The sequence below is a fragment of the Vigna umbellata genome, chromosome 4, assembly GCF_029865625.1.
Source record: "Vigna umbellata cultivar VRB3 chromosome 4, Vumbellata_1.0, whole genome shotgun sequence".
Lineage (NCBI taxonomy): Eukaryota > Viridiplantae > Streptophyta > Magnoliopsida > Fabales > Fabaceae > Vigna > Vigna umbellata.
This window is the reverse complement of record NC_142168.1, coordinates 46245147-46266998: the sequence shown is the minus strand read 5'-3', so window position 1 is coordinate 46266998 and position 21852 is coordinate 46245147. Positions and strand designations below refer to the sequence as shown.

Below are 21852 nucleotides of genomic sequence, written 5' to 3'. Positions count from 1 at the left end.
CTCTTTACAGGAATACCAAGAATGACGAAAACTAAAGAAAACATCCTTCCAAACAGACTGTATAATAGTCTGATACAACAAACCCAACCCGTCTGTCCCTCTTATTTCTTCTAACATAAATGTTTCCCTTGAACATATCACAAGCCCATTGGATGCAAGTGGTCATTCTCCATGGAGTTATAGGTTCCTATGTAGTAAAGGAGTAAGAGGGGCCATACCTTTCAGTTGTCTTTTTGTTTCTTTGTTGATATTTGATACTTAATACTACCACTCTTTCCTTCTGTCTGGTCTTTTTGTTTCTGTTAATATTTTTGTGGTGATTTGGCTATAATTTTATCTTTGTTAACATCATTTCAGGTATATGGCTGGGGAAGGGGGGAACATGGCAGGCTTGGGTTTGGTGATAGTGACAAGAGCAGTAAAATGGTACCCCAGAAGGTTCAACTTTTGGCTGGAGAAGATATTGTGCAGGTACTTTTTTTTTTTTCTTTCTACACTAACAAAACATAGTGCATTAGTGTCATGGCTTGGTAATGTCGACAAAAAATTTCTAGCCTTTAACTTTGACATCATTGATGCTCCAAAATGAAGAACCAAAATATCTAAAACTATTTTAATTCTGAAGATGTATATTTAACTTCTCACATCACATGAACCTGTTGTTGCTTCATATCTTGTACTAATCATGACACTTTAAGGGAGGAAATTTTATGGGTAATCATTTTTCTGATATGAAGATTATTGATTTGTTGTCAGGTATCTTGTGGAGGTACTCACTCAGTGGCATTAACCCGCGATGGCCGCATGTTTTCTGTAAGTATTTTCTATGCCATCTTTGTTTCTCTTTTCTATGATTTGGTCATATAGAATCATTCAAAAACAGATTTAATATATTAATTATTCAATTTTGTCTTCTTATTGGTAAAATATTCCATTAAGTCTTTCAATCTTTTAAAACGTAATATTGTGATCAATTTTAACCCAATTAACATTAAAATAGTTAGTAAACAAATACTGTAGATTTTAATTCCCATATAGACAGTTTATAAAATCCATATATCAATTTCAACACACGAAAGAGCCTTACTGTTTTATTTTAAAAATTTGAGGGACCTGATTGAATATTAAATAGTTAACACTTATATATTTAAAATTTAGATACTTGATTGAATCTTTTATTAAGAAAGGGATTAAATTGAACAAGAATAAACAAATGAATGAATAATATAACTAAAAGGTAACTAAGCCAGCCTTTTTTTCCTTTATTTTTAAATGCACTACTTTTGGTTCTTCAAACACTAAGCCATTTTTCTTATTTAGCGTTATTTAAATCACCAAGGACTAACATTGATTCCTTTCAAAATTAAGTATTATTAAAAATGGACAAAATTTTTTACAGATTAAAACTGAATTTACAAAGTTCAGAATGACTGAACACGTTTTACCATTATTTGTCTTATTTTCAGGTTTTAATAAGTGACAGTTAAAGTATTTGTTTAGGACTTTGACTGAACATGCTAGATCTAATGTTCAATTGGACCAAAATAAAAGAAATAAAACGTATGCAAAATTAAATATTAAAGATTGAACCAAAAGTTGTGATTTTCCAAAATGGAATGACTATAATCACAAGAAAAATAGGAGAACTGGAATCCCTTATCACTAACTAAAGGGTTCAACATTGCAATTCAACCTATCCTTAAAATGTGTGGTTTTGTGTTTTATGTTAGGCAGTCAGTAGTGATGTATTGTGATACATGTCTGAAAATATAAACACTTGAAATTCAGTATCCTCTTGTTCTCTTCTCTTTTGAATTTGGATTCTCTATTGGATTTTTGCTGTGCTGATCCTCTGCTGTACCTTAAAAATATATACTAATAGACACTGATTTTGATGTTTTAAAATATATAAAAAGATTTTTAAAGTACCAATGTATTGTTAATGCCCAGCAGAGAACAATATCAAAAAACCCAGTATAGAATCTGGACTCTTCTTTTCTTCTTTGTTCTTGCTAGTGTGCATTAAGAAAATGGAGATTTTGAATGAATTAAAAAACAGTGATTTAAGCATATTATTTGTTGGGTTGAACTGTTTGCAGTTTGGTAGAGGTGACCATGGACGTCTTGGATATGGTAGGAAAGTGACGACTGGTCAACCAATGGAGGTACCTATAAACCTTCCTCCTCCACACAACCTCACTGCCACTGAAGCTGAGGGACATTGGATAGCCAAACTTGTTGCCTGTGGTGGCAGACATACCTTGGCAATAGTACAATGGAAAAACAGATCATCTTAACTCATTCATAAATCATAAAGATAAACCAAAAGGCTAATCACTCACTCATTTCAAACTCTGTTGTCTTGAGTTTGGAATGATCTTCTTTTGCCAGTAACTTCAATAGATATACCATTTTAAAACTTTCTTGTGTTATTTCTTACTGGTATAAGATAAAGCAAAAGCTGAAGAAGTGGATGATGCTGGCTAATCACTCATTTGAAACTCTGTTGTGTTGAGTTTGGTATGATCTTCTTTTGGTAATAACTATTTAATACTTTCTTATGTCATTTCTTAAAATATTTTACTGGCATAAGATCGTTTTTTTATTTAAAACATTGCCTTTGAATGCAATAGAGACATTAAGTTTTCTTTTAATAAAACTATACATCAACTAACTTAAATTTGTTGGTTTCTCAAAACCCAGTCTTTTCTTAGTGACAAGTATTACATATTTTGTTTTTAGTATGATAAGAAAAAAAAATTATAGTTGGGGTACAAAATTTTTAATTTTGTTAAAATGGAGTTAAATTATAGGAAGTTTTTTATTTTTTGCTTTGGTTTTATAAATTTAAAATTTTTAGTAATTTTTCTATGATTAATTATATCTCTATATTGGTTTCTTCTTTAATAAAATATATATGATAATTATAAAGATAAAACACATATTCAGTCCAATAGAATTACTAAAATTAAAATTATTAGATTAATACCGTATTTTTTCTGTTATATTAAAAACAAAATATTTTACTGTAGATTAATGTGTTATTCTAAAATAATGCAATAAAATTTAATATAATATTATTATGAGAGGAATCAGTTACTTTTACGTCAACGAGATAATTATTCTTTATCATCCCCTTCTTTTCTCTTAATATGATATAACTTGAATTGTTAGGGAAACTCAAAAAAGAATCTAGTTAAAGATTCTTAAAACCGCTTTCTCTCTGCTTCATTGTTCACGCTTTCATATTTCTTGTAGAACTCACTTTCTCTTTTTGCATTGGATTTCACTTTCTCTCCTTTCATCCTTTCTTTCGTCTCGGTAATCTCTGCCTCCATTCTTTGCTCTGCTTCCACTCTCTGCTTTGTTTTCAGACACACACAGCCAACTTTGTCTTCTTCTTCTTGCAGGTTGAACTTCGTTTCATTCGTGGATTCAGACACACACTGTTCTTCGTGTTCTCCATTTGTGTTGCTCTTCTTTCCTCTGATTTCGCTACTCAAAGATTGATGCGTTTGGTTTGTTTTATTTGTTTTCAATTTTATAGTATTTTTCTAGATATAGAATAAGACTGTAGAGTTAGGATTTGAATGATTACAACGTGTTTTGGACAAGGTAATAACTGATCTGCAACTAGAATAACTGAATCAGTTTTTGAAACACGAAAAGACTATATCAAATGTTGAAAATTGATTAAGTTTATATCGAATATCAAAATCCGATAGAAGTCGAATCAGTTTTCAACATCCGATATCGCGTTTCAAAATCCTATTTAATTATTTGATTTTTTTATATTTTATTTTAATGATTTAATTTTACATAAATTTCAAGTTTAAATTTAATGTTTTTAAATTATTTTTTTAGTGTTTTTATATTTATTTTTATTAAAATAGAAGGGCTCAATTTCTCACACACTAAGAGAGAGGGGTGAATTGGTGAAATGTAAAAATAAAAATTTTTAAAATCATTTTCACAAAAATGATGCCTTGATACTTTTCTTGAATCGCAAGGTAAAATATTTTCAATACAGCGGAAATTTAATCGAATAAATGCAGAACGTAATCGATTAAATAAAGAGAGTAGGGATGATAAAATTCAAACACTATGTTTTTATACGGGTTCGGTCAAGCCTACATCTAGTGTCCTTCCAAGAAGCTAATGCACTATAATGATCAATTACAATAAGGCTTTTATAGCGACTACACGTCAAAAATATAAAACACTTCTCTAACCCTCTAATCAAAATATAGACAATACACAACAAGATCAGCAATAAGAATCCCCTCTTCTGTTGTCTAAACCCTTTGAGATACTCTCAAAGTCAAGAATATTGCACGCTCTTCTTCCTGTAATCACAATAGGGAACTTCAAACCAATCTTCAAAAGATTGTAAAATCTGATCTCTCAATGACACCCAAATGTGCAAGTTGATCAGCCTTTGAAAAACACAGCAATCTTGCTCTTCAAGAAATCACAAGTAGTTGATCACTACGGTCACTCTTGTTTCTTGGAGCTTTTCTTTACTCTATGTAAGATCACAGCTTTCTGCAAAAGGTATGAAAATGTTAGAATCACAAAAGTTCTTACAGAAATCAAATTTGCGTCAATTTATAGAATAACTCATCTCAGACGCATTTTAATCGACTTAACTACTAATGCATTCGAATACAACAATTCTGTTATAACAGTTACCAACAATCACTGCAATTAATTGAATGCGCAATTAATGTAGTCGACTATCATTTAATGCTTGGTCAACACAATAAAAAATATGACCATTAGACAGTTATGTCAAGCATTAACGGTATCTCAAAACAATAACTAACTTAATCGAATACAGCACACATGCAATCGATTATGCAACAGTGTTAAGCATAGTTTTGAAAAACTTTCTCTTTGAAAACTCTCACAGCACATTTGAAAATAGTTTGTGCAAAGACACGAGTTTTAATCGATTCACCCCATAATGAAGTCGACTTAAAAATGTTGTTTTGTCGCACATTTAATGTTTAACATAAGTGCTTGTGGTTTTCCTTTTCAACATCAAATGTCATGCATTCACACATAAAAACACATATGTAACACAATGATATGCAATGAACAACACAAACATCTTCTCTTATATGCTTGAACAAATTTAACACAGTTATCAAAAGCATATAACATGTAAATATGGAACATGTAACACAAAATATACCTGTGTTATTAATTATGTGTTGTCATCATAAAAAACTCAGATAATACTAAGATTGTGGATTGAGCTAAAACCTTTGCTCCCCCTATCAACAATCTCAACAATTTTAATTAATTACTTTTTTATATTTTGATTAAATTTTATTGTTTTGAATTATTTTTTACAGTTTTTTCATATTTATTTTAATTAAATTGTTTTATTAATTATTTACATAAATATTTGAATTAGTTATATTTATTTTGAATGAAATAATTAGTTTGTAAATATTTAATATTTATTTGAATTTTTTAATTTTATAGAAATTATAGTTTGATTTGTTTTATAGTTTTTAACTTTTTTTAAAAAATTTAAGATATTTTGTTAATTTTTTGAATGAAATATCAGGAATTTATAATTATATAAATATTTGAATTATTTAAATTTAATTTGAAATAAATATTTTTGTTTATAATTATTTAAAAAATAATAATTTTTTTAAAATTTAAGTTTTTTTGTTTGTGATGATATATTACTTAATTTTATAATGAGATACAAACCAATGAAACAATTTTTATAAAATAACAGTTTGACCATGTTAAGCAGTTACCTCAGCAGATATAAATATACAAACCAATGAAACGATTTTTAATTGATTATGTTCATAATCTATTCGACTAAAATCTTGCTGGGCAAATGTTAATCGATTAAATATCCTTTGTAATCGATTACATTTCGCGAAGGTGTTCAGTAACACTGATAAGATCATTACAGCTTTCAAAATCAGTATCAAACCTGCATAACACAACTTTTCTCAACGATGTTGAGTGTTAGTCCAGAAATAATCAACAGTTGTGATGCAATTGAGATATCAAATGAGTATGAATGAGCAATGATGTATATGACAGTAAAAATATCATATTGCATTCATACACAACAGATTCAATCATTCACACAGATTTCATCCAATCATTCGATCAGAAAGCATGTAACAAGTAAACACAACATATGAAATCAAACATAATATTTCATTTAACTAGTAAAGCTCAAAATAGAAATAGAGTAATATTGTTCAGAAGATAAGGCCTTATGGCCAAATTTACAATAATCCAATCAAAAACAAAATCAGAACCAAAACAGGACCTAATCTAGACTATATTTCCTAATCTAAGTCTGAGATTTCCATAAACTCGTCTTCCGTTTGGTCCTCAATATCATTTGTACCATCCTCTGAAGATTTTCCAAAAACATTGTTTTCCAATGCTTCATCTATTTTCCTGTGAATTCTGGTCACCGATTTTTCAATTTTTGAGAGCTTTGTTGAATGTCTTTGGAACTGATCTACAACAAATTTTTCAAACTCAATTTTTGGCATGAAACTATACGGAGTTTCATCGACACTTGAAGGTATAGTTTCTTCCATTATAGGCAAACGCTCATCCTTGAATACCCAACCATCTTCATTTTTCTTTAGTCTTATATGGTGTAGTGTTGGTTTCCATATTTCATTCACCTTTGTTGCATCCCAATTTGACTTCACCAGTGATATCAATGTGATATTGCCTTAACACATTGCTTATGGATACACCATAAGGCAGACAATGTGTATGTAGTTTTGCTATGTTGATCATATGATCACTAATGACTGATACCTAGTTAGTTGGTATTCTGGTTCTCACGGCATGGATCAAATATACATCTTTAGTTGTTAACCGATCATGATTACCTTTTCCAGGTAATATTATCCAAGCTAGTACAAATGCACATAATCTTTCTTCTCTTTTCATGCCTCCATTCAGGAAAAGAGAGAAAGCCCTTGGCCTATTTGGAAATCTTAAACAGTCTTTATAGATGTCCATTTTGCTTATATTAGAAGTGCTTAAGTGTGACCTGTATCCCTCTGCTTTGAGACCAACAAAAGAAGTCCTCATTTCTTCATCAATTTTGACATTAATGCCTTTCACTCTTGAGCAGATGAAACTTTTTTCAACTTTCAGATTTGCATAGAACACTTCTACAAGGTTTGGATAGTAGCCCTGTCATTTGAACAAATTTTCCAAGTCCTTGATACGCTAGCCACTCTTGAAATAGAAACCCTTCATTTCTAAAGAATTGCAGATTCAAAAACATGTGAGAAGTTACCTCCATTAGTTTCATGTAGCACATGAATTTTGACAGAGTTTCTTCATCACTAATCCATCCATTGGGACTGGCACGCCTCACAGATGGTGCAGCTCTTTTACCACGGTGAGAATAAGATGAAGAGGCCATTGTAGAATCAGGGTTACACAAAGAATCTCTCTCTCATATAGGGTTTAGAATCTAGTTTCTAAAACAGCTAAAGAACAAATTAATCGATTAAATTCTTTAACCTATTTGAATAAGTATTGAAAGAGGCCCATTTGAAAATTTGAATATTTGAAAAAGCCCAACTTCTAGACTTAACCAATTGTCCAAAGTATTTAACCGATTGGTTCATATCAATACACAGAAAAAGCAATCACAGCAAACAATGATGAATATTAATCGATTACATAAGTACTTTAACCTATTAAAATGTGACTAATCTCAGTTTTTGAAAAACAGTGAAATACAGAGAAAAGTGTAATCGATTAATATCTTTATATAATCGATTAAAATTCGCAGAACATGTTTTCATACAAGATATCACACCAAATCAGCATAGATCAATCACATACATCAATATGAATGTTACATTGAATAAATGATGCATGATTTACAGAAATAAAATCTTGTTACCACTTGCAGACCTCAAGAAGTATTTGATTCATTGTTTAAGCCTTTCTTGAGTCTTTATGCCTCCAGTTTGTTTTACTTCCCTGTGAAAGCATCATAAGGTTTGGTTGCAGGTACCCAAATGAACTTAAGGCTTTTTATGTTAGTGGTAGGAGTTGGTTTCTTAGGAATCCACTTGTATGTTCCCTAGGGGATACCAACTTTCTTGAAATAACAAGATTTTGAAATATGCCAAATAGTATTGCAGTAAAAACATGTAACAAAGGAAGATTTACTCAAATCAGCAAATTTCTTTGAATTAATTCTTTCACTTTTTGCAAAGTAACCTATGCCTTGTTTATTTATGGCCCTTCTTTGAGAACCAAGTACTGCTTCCAAATTTTATTTGCCTAGAGTAAACTTAGATAATGTTCTAGTAAAATAGTCAATTTTCTCTAGGTAAGCAGGGCAATCAGTATAGTCTTTAACAACAATTTTCGCTTCAGTTTTAGCATCTTTAATAGACTGTAAAGCAATATCAAGATCAAATTTCAAACAAGTATTATCATCAACAAGGTTATTTATCCTATATTCAAAATCCTTTTTCTCATTGTTTAATCAATTAACCTTGTATTGGAGCCTCATGGCTTCTGCATGTAGTTCTTGAAAGGCATCCAGCAGTTGATCATATCTTATGTGCATTGGTTAATCATTGAAACTGCATCCACTCCCTTCTGAGTTCACTGAGCCCACCATGAGACATACGTTATTCTCTTCTTTTAGACTTTGATCATCTTCATCACTTGAAGAGCAACCTGAATCACATTCTTCCTAGGCAATATAATCACTTGCTCCTCCTTTTGTCTTGATTTGATCTTTCATCAATTTTCTGCTTCATTTTCAAGATAAGACAATTTGGTTTTATATGGTTTTCTTTGCCACATTCATAGCAGGTAGGAGTGACAACCTTGCTTCTCCTTTTGTTGCCTCTAGCATTCCTTGCAAAATCATATACAAAATTTCTAGATTTCTAGATTTCATAAATCTTGAAAACTTCTTTACCATCATATTTAATACTTCCTTTTCTGGCAGTACTGAATTTGAGTCTGCATCACAGTCATGCTTTCTTGAACTATGTTTACTTGTAGTCTTGAGGGTAATTGAATGTTTCTGCTCACTTTCTTCTTCCTCCCTCAATCTTCCTAGTTCAAACTCATGTTCCCTAAGCTTCCCAAACAAGGTGGCCATATTCATTGTAGTCAGATCCCTCGATTCTAAAATTGCAGTAACCTTTGGTTGTTAGTTTCTGTTCAAACTCTTCAAAATCTTGATATTAATTTCCTCCTTGTTAAATGATTTTCCAATAGTAGTTAGATGATTAACAATGTGAGTAAAACGTTTCTAGACATCATATATATTCTCTCCAGCCTTCATGCGTAACATTTTGTACTCTTGGATCAAAGAATTTTTCCTGGCCCTCCTAACTTCATATGTTCCTTCACGAGTAACCTCTAGGACATCCCACATCTCCTTTGCTGAAGTGCAATTTGATACTCTGAAGAATTCATCCATAGTTAGTGTCGAGGAAATGATGTTCTTTACCTTCACATCATAATGAGCTCTTCTACTCTCGTCCAGATTCCATTTAGTGAAATTCTTTTTCACAGTTTTGCCATTAACCACTTTAACAGGCTCATATGGACCATTTATCACTACATCCCATACATCTTTATCAATTGATCCCAAGAAAATCTTCATTCGAATTTTCCAAAAGGGATAGTTTTCTCCTTCAAACAAAGGTGATCTGTTTGTGGAAGCACCTTCTCCAATTTTTTGAGAAACAAATATCATCAAGATTGATTTGATCAATTATACTGAAAACCTAATCGATTAAAGTTTGAGTAACTTTCTAAAAATTACTGTACTCTCCTCACAACTCCAAATCACTTATAGCAAAAATACCCAGAAAGAACAATTATCTTTTTGTCAACCCTTAGAGATACCCCACTCTAAGTCACAAGATCTCCTCTAAGTCCTTCTTCTTGGCCAGCAGCAACAGGGAACAACAATCAGACTTGATTGCAAATAAAAACAGATCTGGTACAGTACACCTTGATGTGTAGAAAGTGACCAGCCAATGTAAGCTCTTCAATTCTTCAAAGAATCTTGATGAAAATATCCAAATGTATGAATTCTTGATTCTTGAAGAGAGTAGGATGCTCTTGTAATAAATGTCAATAAACAATGTCGGGTACATAAAGATATGATTCATTAAAGTTGTTGAAAACAGAAGCAATGCGTCTATTTATAGATTTTCACAACTCTGACGCAATTTAATCGATTACGCTATTATACAAATTTACATTTTCAGCATTTAACAGATTAAGCAGAGCATGTAATCGGTTAACCAAAACATGGAAGTCATAGTATTTAAAAATATGTTTGTTGTGATAGTTATGGTTATTCTTGGAAAAGGTTTTCAATCAATGCACAATTTAACCGCTTAAGAAATTAGTGTAATCAGATAAGTTTCAAACTTAAGCATTTTGAAAACTTTTTCTATTCAAAACACATCAATGCACTCAGTAAACATGTGCAGGCATAACTACGAGTTTTAATCGATTATATCCATAATGTAATTGGTTAAAACTTGATGTTTTGCCACTGTTAAGCATGTACTGATATCTGATGAATTTAACATATTAAGCAAGTTGTGTAATCGATTAATTCATACAGATATGTAATGTGTAAAGTGTTTCACCAAAAATTCATTTGTAAATAGTGAATGCATAACACAGATAGTTCAAGCACATATACAGATATAAACAAACAACAATTTTGCCATGTGCAAGAAACTATAAAACATTTATGTTGTCATCATCAAAAACTCATATGTGAGATATGAGTTCAGCTTTACATAGCTCCCCCTATCAACACTATGGAAGAAACCTTTTACATAAGATATCAAATGAAGTTGTGAAACGGTTTTAGGAGTTGTCCTAACTACAAGGGTAGAATTTGAAATGTAGAAAAAACACTAGAATGGGGAAGGGGTTTGAATAGTGCTTTTAAACTCTTTCGCAAATCAACACTTAATAACTATTGTAGGGGTTAGACGGTCTGTAATAGCTCTTAGACGTATGTTTTCAATAAAGTGGTTTAGGAAAATGTTATAAATAAGGGAAGCAATGATACAAGTATTCTTATACTGGTTCACTCAACCTGAGCTACGTCCAGTCTCCCTTAAGAACTTTTAAGGGGTTCCACTAATATTTTTCAAAGATTACAAATGAGTACAAATCACTCCTAGTATACACCAAGTATTATCAACCTCCCCTCGTTTCCAAGTATTATTAACCACTCCTGGTTCCTAAGTATTAAATGCAACTCCTGGTTCCCGTAGTCAATCCTGACTAGTACGAGTTTAAGCACTCTTGGTATACAAGTATTCTCAACCACTTCTAGTTTCCCTAGACAATTGTCTAGAACGTTTAACTCAATTGAGCTAAATAGTATAAGTTTTTTAATTCACTTCTAAATATCCAAACATAATTAGTGTTTGATTACAAGCACAAATTTTGATAACCCTCAAGGAGACTTTATACGCATGTTTCATAATGATGTCTAAGGTCTAGTGCATCGTTTGGTTATGCTTAGTCATAGCTAACACTTAGACACTTTGTCATATTGTTCAGACGATATATCTCTTGTTCAAGCACAATGTTGATTAAACACTCCGTTAAGAGTTCTATAGCATTTGGTCTTTTTATGTTTATGCATTAGACATGTTTGAGATATCGAATAGTTATGTATCATTTGATGACATTTAGTGCGTGATCCTGGTATCTTAGACAATTCGTTCTGTCAGATGCACAGTGGCTTAACACGTTTGGATATTGATTCCTAAGCATCACCATTTAGCACAATGATTACTTGGACTATGTTTCCATTATACCAAACGTTGTTTGTGTTTAGACAAAATTCACTTTAAGTGTTATATTCTTTATAAATGTTTATCTTGTTCAATACTATGGATAGATTGTTATATCTGATAAACACTTATTCAGTATTATCCTTTAACCATTTGTCGTTATATTCTGTAATTAATATTTCGTTAAGTGTTGTTTGTTAAACTTTGAAACTCAAGTTACTAAACACTCTAGTTTCTTTAAACGATCTTGTCTTAACATAATTATGGAATTTTATTTTCTTAAATTTAGAATTTTTTGTTTGTTTTATTTTTTATTTTTGGTTATTTAAAGATTAGTTGAATATATATACTTGATTTGTTTTGTGATATGGTTCTATTAAAAAAAACAAAAGGATATAAAGAAGTAATACGTAAGGTGTATTTTTTTGTTCAGGACGATGAAAGAGATGTCATTATCTCTGAGACAAATGAAAAAGATATATAATCTAAAAAATCTTAAACTTGTGTTTGGATAAAAAAAATTAGTAATGTTAAAAAAATAAAATACATTATATTTAAATTATTCACTATTGAATTTTCTTTACTTCGTAAATAATATGTTTGGATTAAGTAATTGAAATATCTTATATTATAATTTTTTTTATTTGAAAAATTAATTTAATTTATTTTTTAAGACAATTTTATTTTAAAAATATTTGAACATATGACTTGATTCAACCTTTTTTTGTTGAAAATAGCTTCCTTCAACTTAGGTCTAATTATCCGAATCTTTGACAATGTGATGTTTATATATATATATATATATATATTTTAATTTGAAAGACTTTTTATGTTTATGTGTATTTTGTAATGTTATTAACGATGTGATGAACAAATTAACTGTTAATTTCAGTATAAGCTAATATCTTCTACAATACTTAATTCGTATATTTGAATTAGTTATTTTAAATTGGATGAAGTTGTTAGCTAGGTTTTACTAATATATTAACCAACAAAATTGTATATTAATAACATATAGTTTAAAACAAAAAAATAATTAAGTTTTAAGACGAAATAGAGTTAAAAACTCATTTTCTATTAAATGCAGTAATTAAAAACAAAACTTTTCCATGGTACTTTTGAAATTATGCTTGGAATTAAAAAAACAAAACACTTATACATTCTGGTAGTGATACAGTTCCAGTTCAATATAAATACATTTCACACCCACAATCAAAATCATATTACAGAATCATTACAGCACAATTAAATAAATAAAGTAAAAAATATGAATAAGAATAATAGTGCATGCATGCATATATTTGATTTTATGCCTTAATCTGTCTTGCTGCTTTTATGATAATCTGAAGAGAATTTTCCAGAGAAGACTTGAACAATTGCTTATCGATAAAGTCTTTTTCTACTCCAAATGCAATTCTTATCTTTCCCATGTAACTCATGATTGTCATGGTCAGACTCTGCAACCATCAAATGTTTTCTTTCAAAATGTAAACAAATATCAAACAGTGATAGCAAACTAGAACGAGTGAAAAGAAAATGTTAAAAAGGAAAAAATTACTTCAATGTATATTAATAAAATTAGAATTCTTTTTCTTTAATTAATAAAAAAATATAACTACACAATTTAATTGAACAAAATCATTCTCGTGAAATGATCTACTTTGATTAATTAATCGAAAAAACAATTATATATATATATATATATTAGCAAAATATCAAAGAAAAGTTGAAAACTTATAAATAATTCTTTTATATTTTTTAATACTCATTTAATTATTCTGTCTACTTAATATATTTATTTAGTTTTTATGTAAAAAAATTTAATTTTTAACTTCAAGTATTTAATCATATAAATCCTTTGTACAGTGAATAACATCTCTTTCCAGAGTATTCTCTCTTAATATTTAATGTGTATAATCCTACAAAATTTACTTTTATTTCTAAGATATTTTTCTATTATTACACATCTTTTTATATGATTTCATTCGATTTTAAAAATATAATTCTTAATTTTATTAAATCAAATTATTTTTACTATATTTTATAATTATTTAACATTTATTCAATTTTTTATTTGATATTTTAATTTGATATTTATTATAATTTTACTTTTTATATTTGACATAAAAAAATGTGTACTTTTTTGCATTGAAACCTTGATATTATCATGTTTCTTATAAATAAGATCACAGAAATTTTATAATAATGTAATAGAAGAACTGAAGATATAATTTTTTTTACTAATTTTAAGTAAATTTACTTATGATGCTGTAAATTAAAAGTAAGAATATACTACTGATAAAAAAACATCATTAATATTATATTAAACATTAAATGATAATAGAAAAGAGACAGAAATATTAGTTTAATCAGTCAATAAATTTCTGTCACCTTTTAATTAATATGTGGGGGCTAGGTCTATGTTATTGGTTGACATGCATTGATGTGCAACCTAACAAAACCCACATACACACCATTCATTAATTGTCGCTAGTAAATGCAGAAAGCAATGTCTGGAACACGTGTATGTTCTTGGGAAAAACTAGGATTTATGTGGAAAAAAAATTATCTGTCAACTTTTGAAATTGCTAAAAAATATTAATAAATATTGATCTTAATGTTTTGAAATACATTAAAAAATTTAAGATTATATATTTTAAAATTCAGTAAAAATAACACTAAAAAAATAAATTAAAAATCTAACTAAAAAAAGATATTACTGACACAGATGAAGAACAATAATAAAATCCAGACATACCTCAGGTGAACCAGCCACCATGAAATAAAATCCTTTGATTGGAATATTAGCCACAGCCATTTGTTCCACTGGTCCAATCATATTTGAGATTGTTGTGCTTGAGTTTCTCAAGGTTGAGTACAAGTATTTAGCTGCAGCCTGATACAAAGTCACAAGAGGATGATCATAATCATTATTATGGAAAATATTTTCTTTTTTACAATTTTTTTACCTCAGTTCCTCTTAGTTTTCTGAGTGTATCGAGAAGCATGGCAGTGAGAGGAGTGGCGAAAGAAGTTTTCTTTTTAGCTATCTCTTTATGTGCTTCAAAAATAAAGTGAAGAGGATTTGCATATTTGGAATCAGTGAGTTGTGGAATTGGAACATGCAAAAAGGCATATTGATTTCCCCATGCAGAATTGCTATTTCTCTTTTCCACCATTTCCTTTATAGATTTGTACCCTTCAATGTTTCTGGTGTTCAGCAGAACCAGTGCTGTGGAATGACCCTCCCTTGATTTCTCACTCATTTCTTCCATGTATAGCCTAATTCCAAAGAATATTACCCCAGAAAGCACATCATTTATGCTCTGTCCTCATGTCCATAACACCATTATCCAACAAAAATAAACATAATTAATACACTTGCTAAACATATTTAGACACATGGTTGCTTAAAAAATACATTTCTAATTGGATTTTCCTACTTTTCAATGCTAATTCAATTGTTATAATCTCATTTAATATTTATATACATTGCCACCAATGTGTAATGTCACATCAATATGTATATTATCATTAAATTAACAAAACTGAAGTTTTCACTATTAAGTTAGGAGACCAATTTGCCAAAGTTGAGAAAGACAAAAGTCCACAATAATAATAAATAATAATAAAGCCATAATTAATCTTTTTCGTACCCAATAAATTTTTACACCTACTTTATATTTACTATTTTTTTTGTTAATTTGTTTTTAAATATAAAAATTCATTTTTTAACAATTATATCGCGTGTTTTGCGTCAAAAATAATCAAGTTTTAAAGAGAATTAAAAGGTAATTAAGTTACGAAAAACATGGATATATGGAAGTGAGATTTATTATCCTAAAAGCTGTGTAATAATGAACTTGATGATATATGAAAGTTTAGAAAGATTTGACCTACCACTCCAAGTTTAGATTTGACTTCCTTGATAAGATCGAAGGAGAAAGAAACATCGGAGATGTTGATATGTCTTGTCTTGGTGTCTTCAGCAGCAGATCTAATGGGGGTTTGGTCATCTTCAATCAAGTTACTCTTCAACAAGCTCCATCCAAAATCGGAAAGAGTACGAAGAAAAACGGAGGGCAATCTCTTGAACAGCCCTTTGGTGTTAGACATTGGTGTTTTGGGTGTTTGGCTTGATGGGAGTGTGAAGGGTAGAGAGACTTTGTCAGCTCTTTCCATGCATGAAAGAAGGGCACCCATGAGAGAGAAACCATCCCCTAGGGCATGGTGGAGTTTGAACACCAAGGTTCCCATGCCTTTGCTTGTAGGGTACTTTACAATGTGAAGTTCCCATAAGGGTCTATGTTGTGGCAAGTGTTCCACAGCTATTTTTGACATGTATTCATCAAGATACTCATCATATAACAAGTTTGAAGAGTTATTGCCACTTTCAAATGTAGGAACTTTGATATGATCCTCAAGCTTCACTTCAACTTTCTTCCACTTTTTATCTCCATTTTTGTCCCTGATCTATTGTTCAAATCCATAGTCAGTTTTTCTTTTTTTTTTTTTTGTCTTGGAGGCAATAACAGCAAAAGGGTACATACATGCCTAATCAAATCAATTATGTATATTTTATACATATATAGTGCATGCATAACAGCACATTTTCTTTTGATTTGATTAAAAGTATGTGTCTGTAACTAGTTATCTTCTTTTTCATCTTATTTTCACTTTATTTTGTTTCTCCCTTTTTTTCCATCACATTAACTATCATATTAGACTCATACAAGAATACCATGGTTTGTGTGAGAGAAAACGTTGGTGGAGAAATAACTATGAAGCAAAATGATGGTATATAATAAATGGTGTGGGGATTTCTTGAAAAGAAATAAGATTAATTTATTCGGTATAAATCACAATAGTAATTTTGTAAAGATGATTTAGTTAAAATCACATCTTAATATAATATTAAAATATATCTTAATTAATAATGTTGGTTGGATTTATTATGTCATATTTCATCGGATCACTTTAAATAATTCTACATAAATTAATGTATGTTAAATATTTTACATTAGATAATTTGTGGTGTCATTTATGTAATGGGTAGGTGTGGCATAGAGAAGTTGAAGGCAATGTGTAAGTGTAAGTATAATTTACTTTGGGTAGTGTAATTAGAGGCATGTATTTTGGCTAAAGAATGGGCAGGGGAATGGGTAACATGGCTCAATTTAGGAAGGTTTCTTCATAACTTAGGAAGGCTAGTCATGCCGGCCTTTACGCAGATGCTATATGGATACCTATGCATTAAAGGCACTTTAAAGAAAGAATTTTTAAAGTCGATGGAAATTCATTTCTATTAAATGGGTTCCTACCCTTATATTTACATACATGCACACGATTTTGTTTTTAAATTTAAGCTTAATTATTGGATGGTCTCTACTTTGGTCCCAAATGTGTTAATTTTGTTTTCGTTTTTTCATCTCCAAGTTTAGTAATGTGTAGTAATCAATCTTTTTTTTGTTAACGTGGTTTAAATCATCAATGCTAACTTATTAGGCATGCTTTCGTGATAATTTATACAAACTGTCACACATAATTAAGGATTTTTTTATGTAAAAATTTGAATAAGAAAAGTAAAAAACAAAGCGTTGAGAGGTCACCAAGGTAGTCAGAGAGTTCGACTGAGCGCATAGAGAACTCAAATAGTTAGAGCTCGACTAAGTGCATGAAGAACTAAAATAGCTTAGTTAGACATACATAAAACTCAATAAAATATATAGAGAAGTCAAATAGCTCAACAAGACATCCCTAGAGCTCGATAAAATGCATCAAAAAGTCAAATAGTTCGGTGGAAAGTCCAATTAATTTAGTAAAATACATGAAGAACTCTAGATGAAAAATCCAGATAACTTGATCTGACTTACCGAGGTCTTCGTATGTATGGTTGACACATAATGAATTTAGAAACGGAATTAAAAAAATTTTAGAAATGGAAACCAAATTGACAGAGTGTCTCCAAAGTGAAAATTATCCATGTAATTAAGCCTAAATTTAATTAACTTACTTATATATTAGATTTTTGTTTTAATATTCAGATAAACTAAATTGCAATAAACACATTTTTCATTTTGTTAGCACTTTTTGGAAAAAAAAAATTACTTTACCACCTGAGTGGTGGAACTTATCTAGATCTTAAAGTTAAAGTTGGAAGCCAGTGTTGTGAGTGACAGAAACGCATGTTATGATAGATGCAGGAAATTTGCCACAAAAATACTCTATTAAAAATATACTTCCCGAGAAAGAAAAAATAGGTGTTTGATCTACAAGACATATTACATAATATATACCAAATTCTTCACTAGTTATGCATTAAAAATAAAAAAAAAGTTTTTAATATATATTTGAAGATATAAAAATGAGTAATTAAAAAAGAGAAGAATATAAAAAATGTAAGTGAAAAGATGGTTACCATGACAGAGGAGAAACGAGGGTTGATGGGAAGGAAGAGATTGTGAAGAAGTGGGAGAGTTTGAGAGTCATCGATAATGGGAAGCTGAGTTTCCATGACAGCAAGAATGTAAATACTGAGTGAAGAGCTTGTCAAGTATTGCCCTGTTGGACTCACTGGCTCCATAATCTCTTCCTCGCTGATTGCTTCCATTCCTTCTTCACCTTAAACCAACCAAGGAAAACTTTTGTTGTTGAGATTCATGGGAAGAGGCAACATATTTAAAACAAGAGAGAGAAATGTGTGAGGGAAATTAATAAAATATCTGACCAGTTTGTTTCGTCCTCTTTAATGGTCGCACAACTATCACTCCCACCCTTCGACGGTTCCATAATGTTTACGAAAATTATAGAATTTGTGGTAGCTTTAAGCATTCAATTCTTACTCTGTCAGACCATTCATTTTGGACACAGCAAAAATGAGGAAAGGGTGGCGTAACATATAGGAACAGAATAAAACTCGTAATTTTTTTTTATATATATAAACTTCTATTGGACATCATATATACCTTGAAATTTTAGTTAAAACTGACATATAAAAATATATTAGTCATTTATTATTATATAAAAATTAATATTAAAGAAATACGAAAACAAATATTGAAACTAAACCAAACTCATACATGAAAAAAATCAACAACTCTAAATATAAAACGTTGAAACACATTATTAAAAAAATAAAAAACTATCCATATACTACAGTATCATTTATATTAAATTTTATTTTTTAATTCAAGAAAAGTCAAATTATCCGCACAGTAATCATCTTCTCTGAAATTATGAAAATTAGGAGTGGGTAAAGGAATTGCACTAAATTAAATTGTTAAAAACTATTGTGAAAAAAAAGAATTAATTCATCTAAATTGAATTGAAAATTAGTTCAGATCAACTAAATTGAATTATTTTTTATTTTATTAAATTACGTTGCACTGTAATATAAATTGAAGTACTATGTACTTTAACTTATTTATGAACTACACTATTGTCGAAATAAACTACACTATTTCTGTATCGAATTACAACTATAATATTTTTGAACTAGCCTGGTTGTGAACTGTTTTCGAATTGTCTTGATTTTTTATAAAAAATTTGCAAAAGAGAAAAATTAACAATGGTCAAAGTTGGTTGACTTTACTGAGTTCGGTTGAATTTCCACCAGAGTCGGTTGGGTCAAATTCACACAAATTTTGATCGTGTTGTCTCAGTCAAATTCTGTCAAATTTCGATCATGGTCAACTTAACCGAATTTGACCAAATTTCGACTGAGACTGACTCAGCCAAATTTGGTTTCAGCCGACTCAATCGAATTCTTCCCAAATTACAGTTTGTGTCTACTCAGCTGAATTCAACCCAATTTAAGTTGGGACCAACTCGACCGAATTCGGCTAAATTTCAGTTTGGGTTAAATGTGGTCAAATTCAACCAAATTTTAGTCGTGATCGACTTAGTCAAATTCGGCCAAATTCCAATCGTGGTCGACTCGGCCATATTTAGCCAAATATCAATCAGGGCAAACTTGGTCAAAGTTGGCCAAATTTCACTCCAGGTTGACTCGGCCGAATTCGGTTAAGGTTACCTTCGTCGAATTTGATCGCGACGACTTAATGGAATTCGACAAATTTCTGGTGGTGGTTGACTTAGTCGAATTTGGCCAAATTTCAGTCAAGATCGACTCGACCGAATTCGATCAAATTTAAGCCAAGACCGATTAGGTCTGATGGCAATCTCCTTAGCTAAGTTGGGTCAAAGCTAAAAGAGAAAGCCATGTGTTGGGGTTCAAGGATGATGGATGTGGAAGCTTTGATAAACATGGGAGCTATGCTCACAGTTTTGTGTGGTTTATGGATGATGGAGGCAGTGTTTATTGGTGCTCTAAGAGAGGTTGGGTCAACTCTTGGAGAAAGGTGGTTAGAGGAGACCACTTGGGTTGCTCTATCCTAGGCTGAACTTAAAAGAGCAGTATGGCACAAAAATGGCAGCATAACTTTATTCTAAATCAAAGGTATTACATGAAGGAGAAACACCTTTACTTATAGGCTAAGGTGTCTCAAAATTGACAGAAACTTAAACCTATGGAGAGCAAGGAGAAAATCATCTCCATTAAGAGAATGACAAGTGGAAAAAGTCTTCTCTAGTGAGACGGGGACATGTGGCCACTACCTATGGAGAATCACCTCCATTCCTAGAGTGATATGTGGCTGCTAACTCGGAGGAAAAATTATCCAAAGGTAGGGTGACACATGGCATGGATGGCCCACCCCTCCTAGTCCATCAAGTTAGATGAAACCTTGACCCCTTGGTCAACAAGCCCAAAATCATGTCCCACTTTGTTCAACATTGGGCCTCGGCCCTTTGTTGACTTGAGTGATCAAAATCCTATTCTACTTGGCCCAAAACACAAGGCCCAAAATAAATCCTACACTACTAGTGGTATGCCATCATCTCATCCCTCTTGAAAAGGATTTGCCATCAAATCTTCAAGTTTGGTCAACTTGTTTATCATTCCTTTAGGATCAAAGATCTATATGCAGTTTGTTGAGATTGTTGATAGGGGGAGCACTGGTTTAGTTGAACCTACAATCTCAGAGCTTTTGGTTTTTGATGATGACAACACTTAATTAATAACTCATGTGTTTATGTGTTACATGTTCATTACTTTCATGATTATGATTATATGAGAACATGTTTGTGTTGTGTTGATCATTGCAATTCACTATGTTATATATGTGACATTTAATCTGTGATTGCATGAAAATTGTTTTGGAAAAGAACAACCACATGCACTTTAGTTGAACTTAAATTGTGTAACAAAACAGCAGTTTTAACTCGACTTCATTATGAAGTAAGTCGATTAAAACTCATGGCTTTGCACAAACTTTTTCAAAGTATGCTGTGAGAATTTTTGAAGAGAAAGTTTTTTAAAACTATGTTTTTAACTGTTACAAAGTCGACTATGTGCGCAAGCCATTCGACTAAGTTTGTTATGTTTTGAAATTTTGTTAATGTTTGTCTTAAAGTGTCTAACGACTATATTTTTAAATATGTTTGACCAAGCATTAATTGTGAAACAACTGCATTAATTGCGTAATCAATTAATTGCTATGACTGTTACTAATTGTTATAACTGTAATGACTGTATTTGACTTCATCAGTGGCAAAGTCGACTGAAGAGCGTCAGATTTGTGAAAAACTATATATTGACGCAAATTTGAATTTTGTAAGAAGTTTTGAGAATCTAACGAATTGTGTGATAATTTTCATATTAATGTTGTCTTACAGATTTGGGAAAAGCTCCAAGAACTCTTAAAGAAGATCGTGGTGTTCATCTTTGGAGATAGCTTCAAGAGTAAAAATTGTGTACTTTTACTGTCTGATCAAATCTGCACTGAAGGTGTATGTTTTGGTGATCAGGAATTCAATCTTGTGAAGATTGGTGTTGTTGCCCTGTTGTGACTACAGGAAGAGGACGTGTTGCGTTCTAGACTTTGAGGGGATTCTCAAAGGGTTGAAGACGGCAGGAGAGGGGACATCTTACTGCTGGTCTTTGTGTGTTGTATGT

The 21852-nt window shown here is 30.8% G+C and overlaps 3 protein-coding genes across 4 annotated transcripts in view; 1 reads left to right on the top strand and 2 right to left on the bottom strand.

Moving 5' to 3' along the window:
- LOC124822599 (ultraviolet-B receptor UVR8-like) overlaps positions 1-2561 on the top strand; it is a 28676-nt gene extending 26115 nt beyond the window's left edge. Inside the window, exons 9-11 of the mRNA XM_088113370.1 lie at positions 358-471; positions 757-813; positions 2100-2561. Coding sequence (XP_087969496.1) covers positions 358-471; positions 757-813; positions 2100-2297 — 369 coding nt within the window. The 3' untranslated portion in view covers positions 2298-2561. The remainder of the gene's footprint in view (positions 1-357; positions 472-756; positions 814-2099) is intronic.
- Positions 2562-9307: 6746 nt separating this feature from the next.
- Positions 9308-9664, bottom strand: LOC148200386 (uncharacterized). Its single transcript, XM_088112922.1, has one exon. The coding sequence runs from the start codon at positions 9662-9664 to the stop codon at positions 9308-9310; it is 357 nt and encodes a 118-aa protein (XP_087969048.1).
- A 3286-nt stretch (positions 9665-12950) lies between these two features.
- LOC124834734 (wax ester synthase/diacylglycerol acyltransferase 4-like) lies at positions 12951-18710 on the bottom strand. Of its 2 annotated transcripts, XM_088111666.1 has the most exons (6): positions 18565-18710; positions 18256-18458; positions 15738-16310; positions 14807-15163; positions 14596-14733; positions 12951-13294 (listed from the first exon to the last, which is right to left on the bottom strand). In XM_088111666.1, the coding sequence occupies exons 2-6, from the start codon at positions 18445-18447 to the stop codon at positions 13145-13147; spliced, it is 1410 nt and encodes a 469-aa protein (XP_087967792.1). In that variant the 5' UTR covers positions 18448-18458; positions 18565-18710; the 3' UTR covers positions 12951-13144. The 2 variants fall into 2 exon arrangements, with proteins under 2 accessions (XP_087967792.1, XP_047165464.1); XM_047309508.2 differs by lacking the exon at positions 18565-18710 and having other exon boundaries at positions 18256-18530.
- Positions 18711-21852: the final 3142 nt, after the last annotated feature.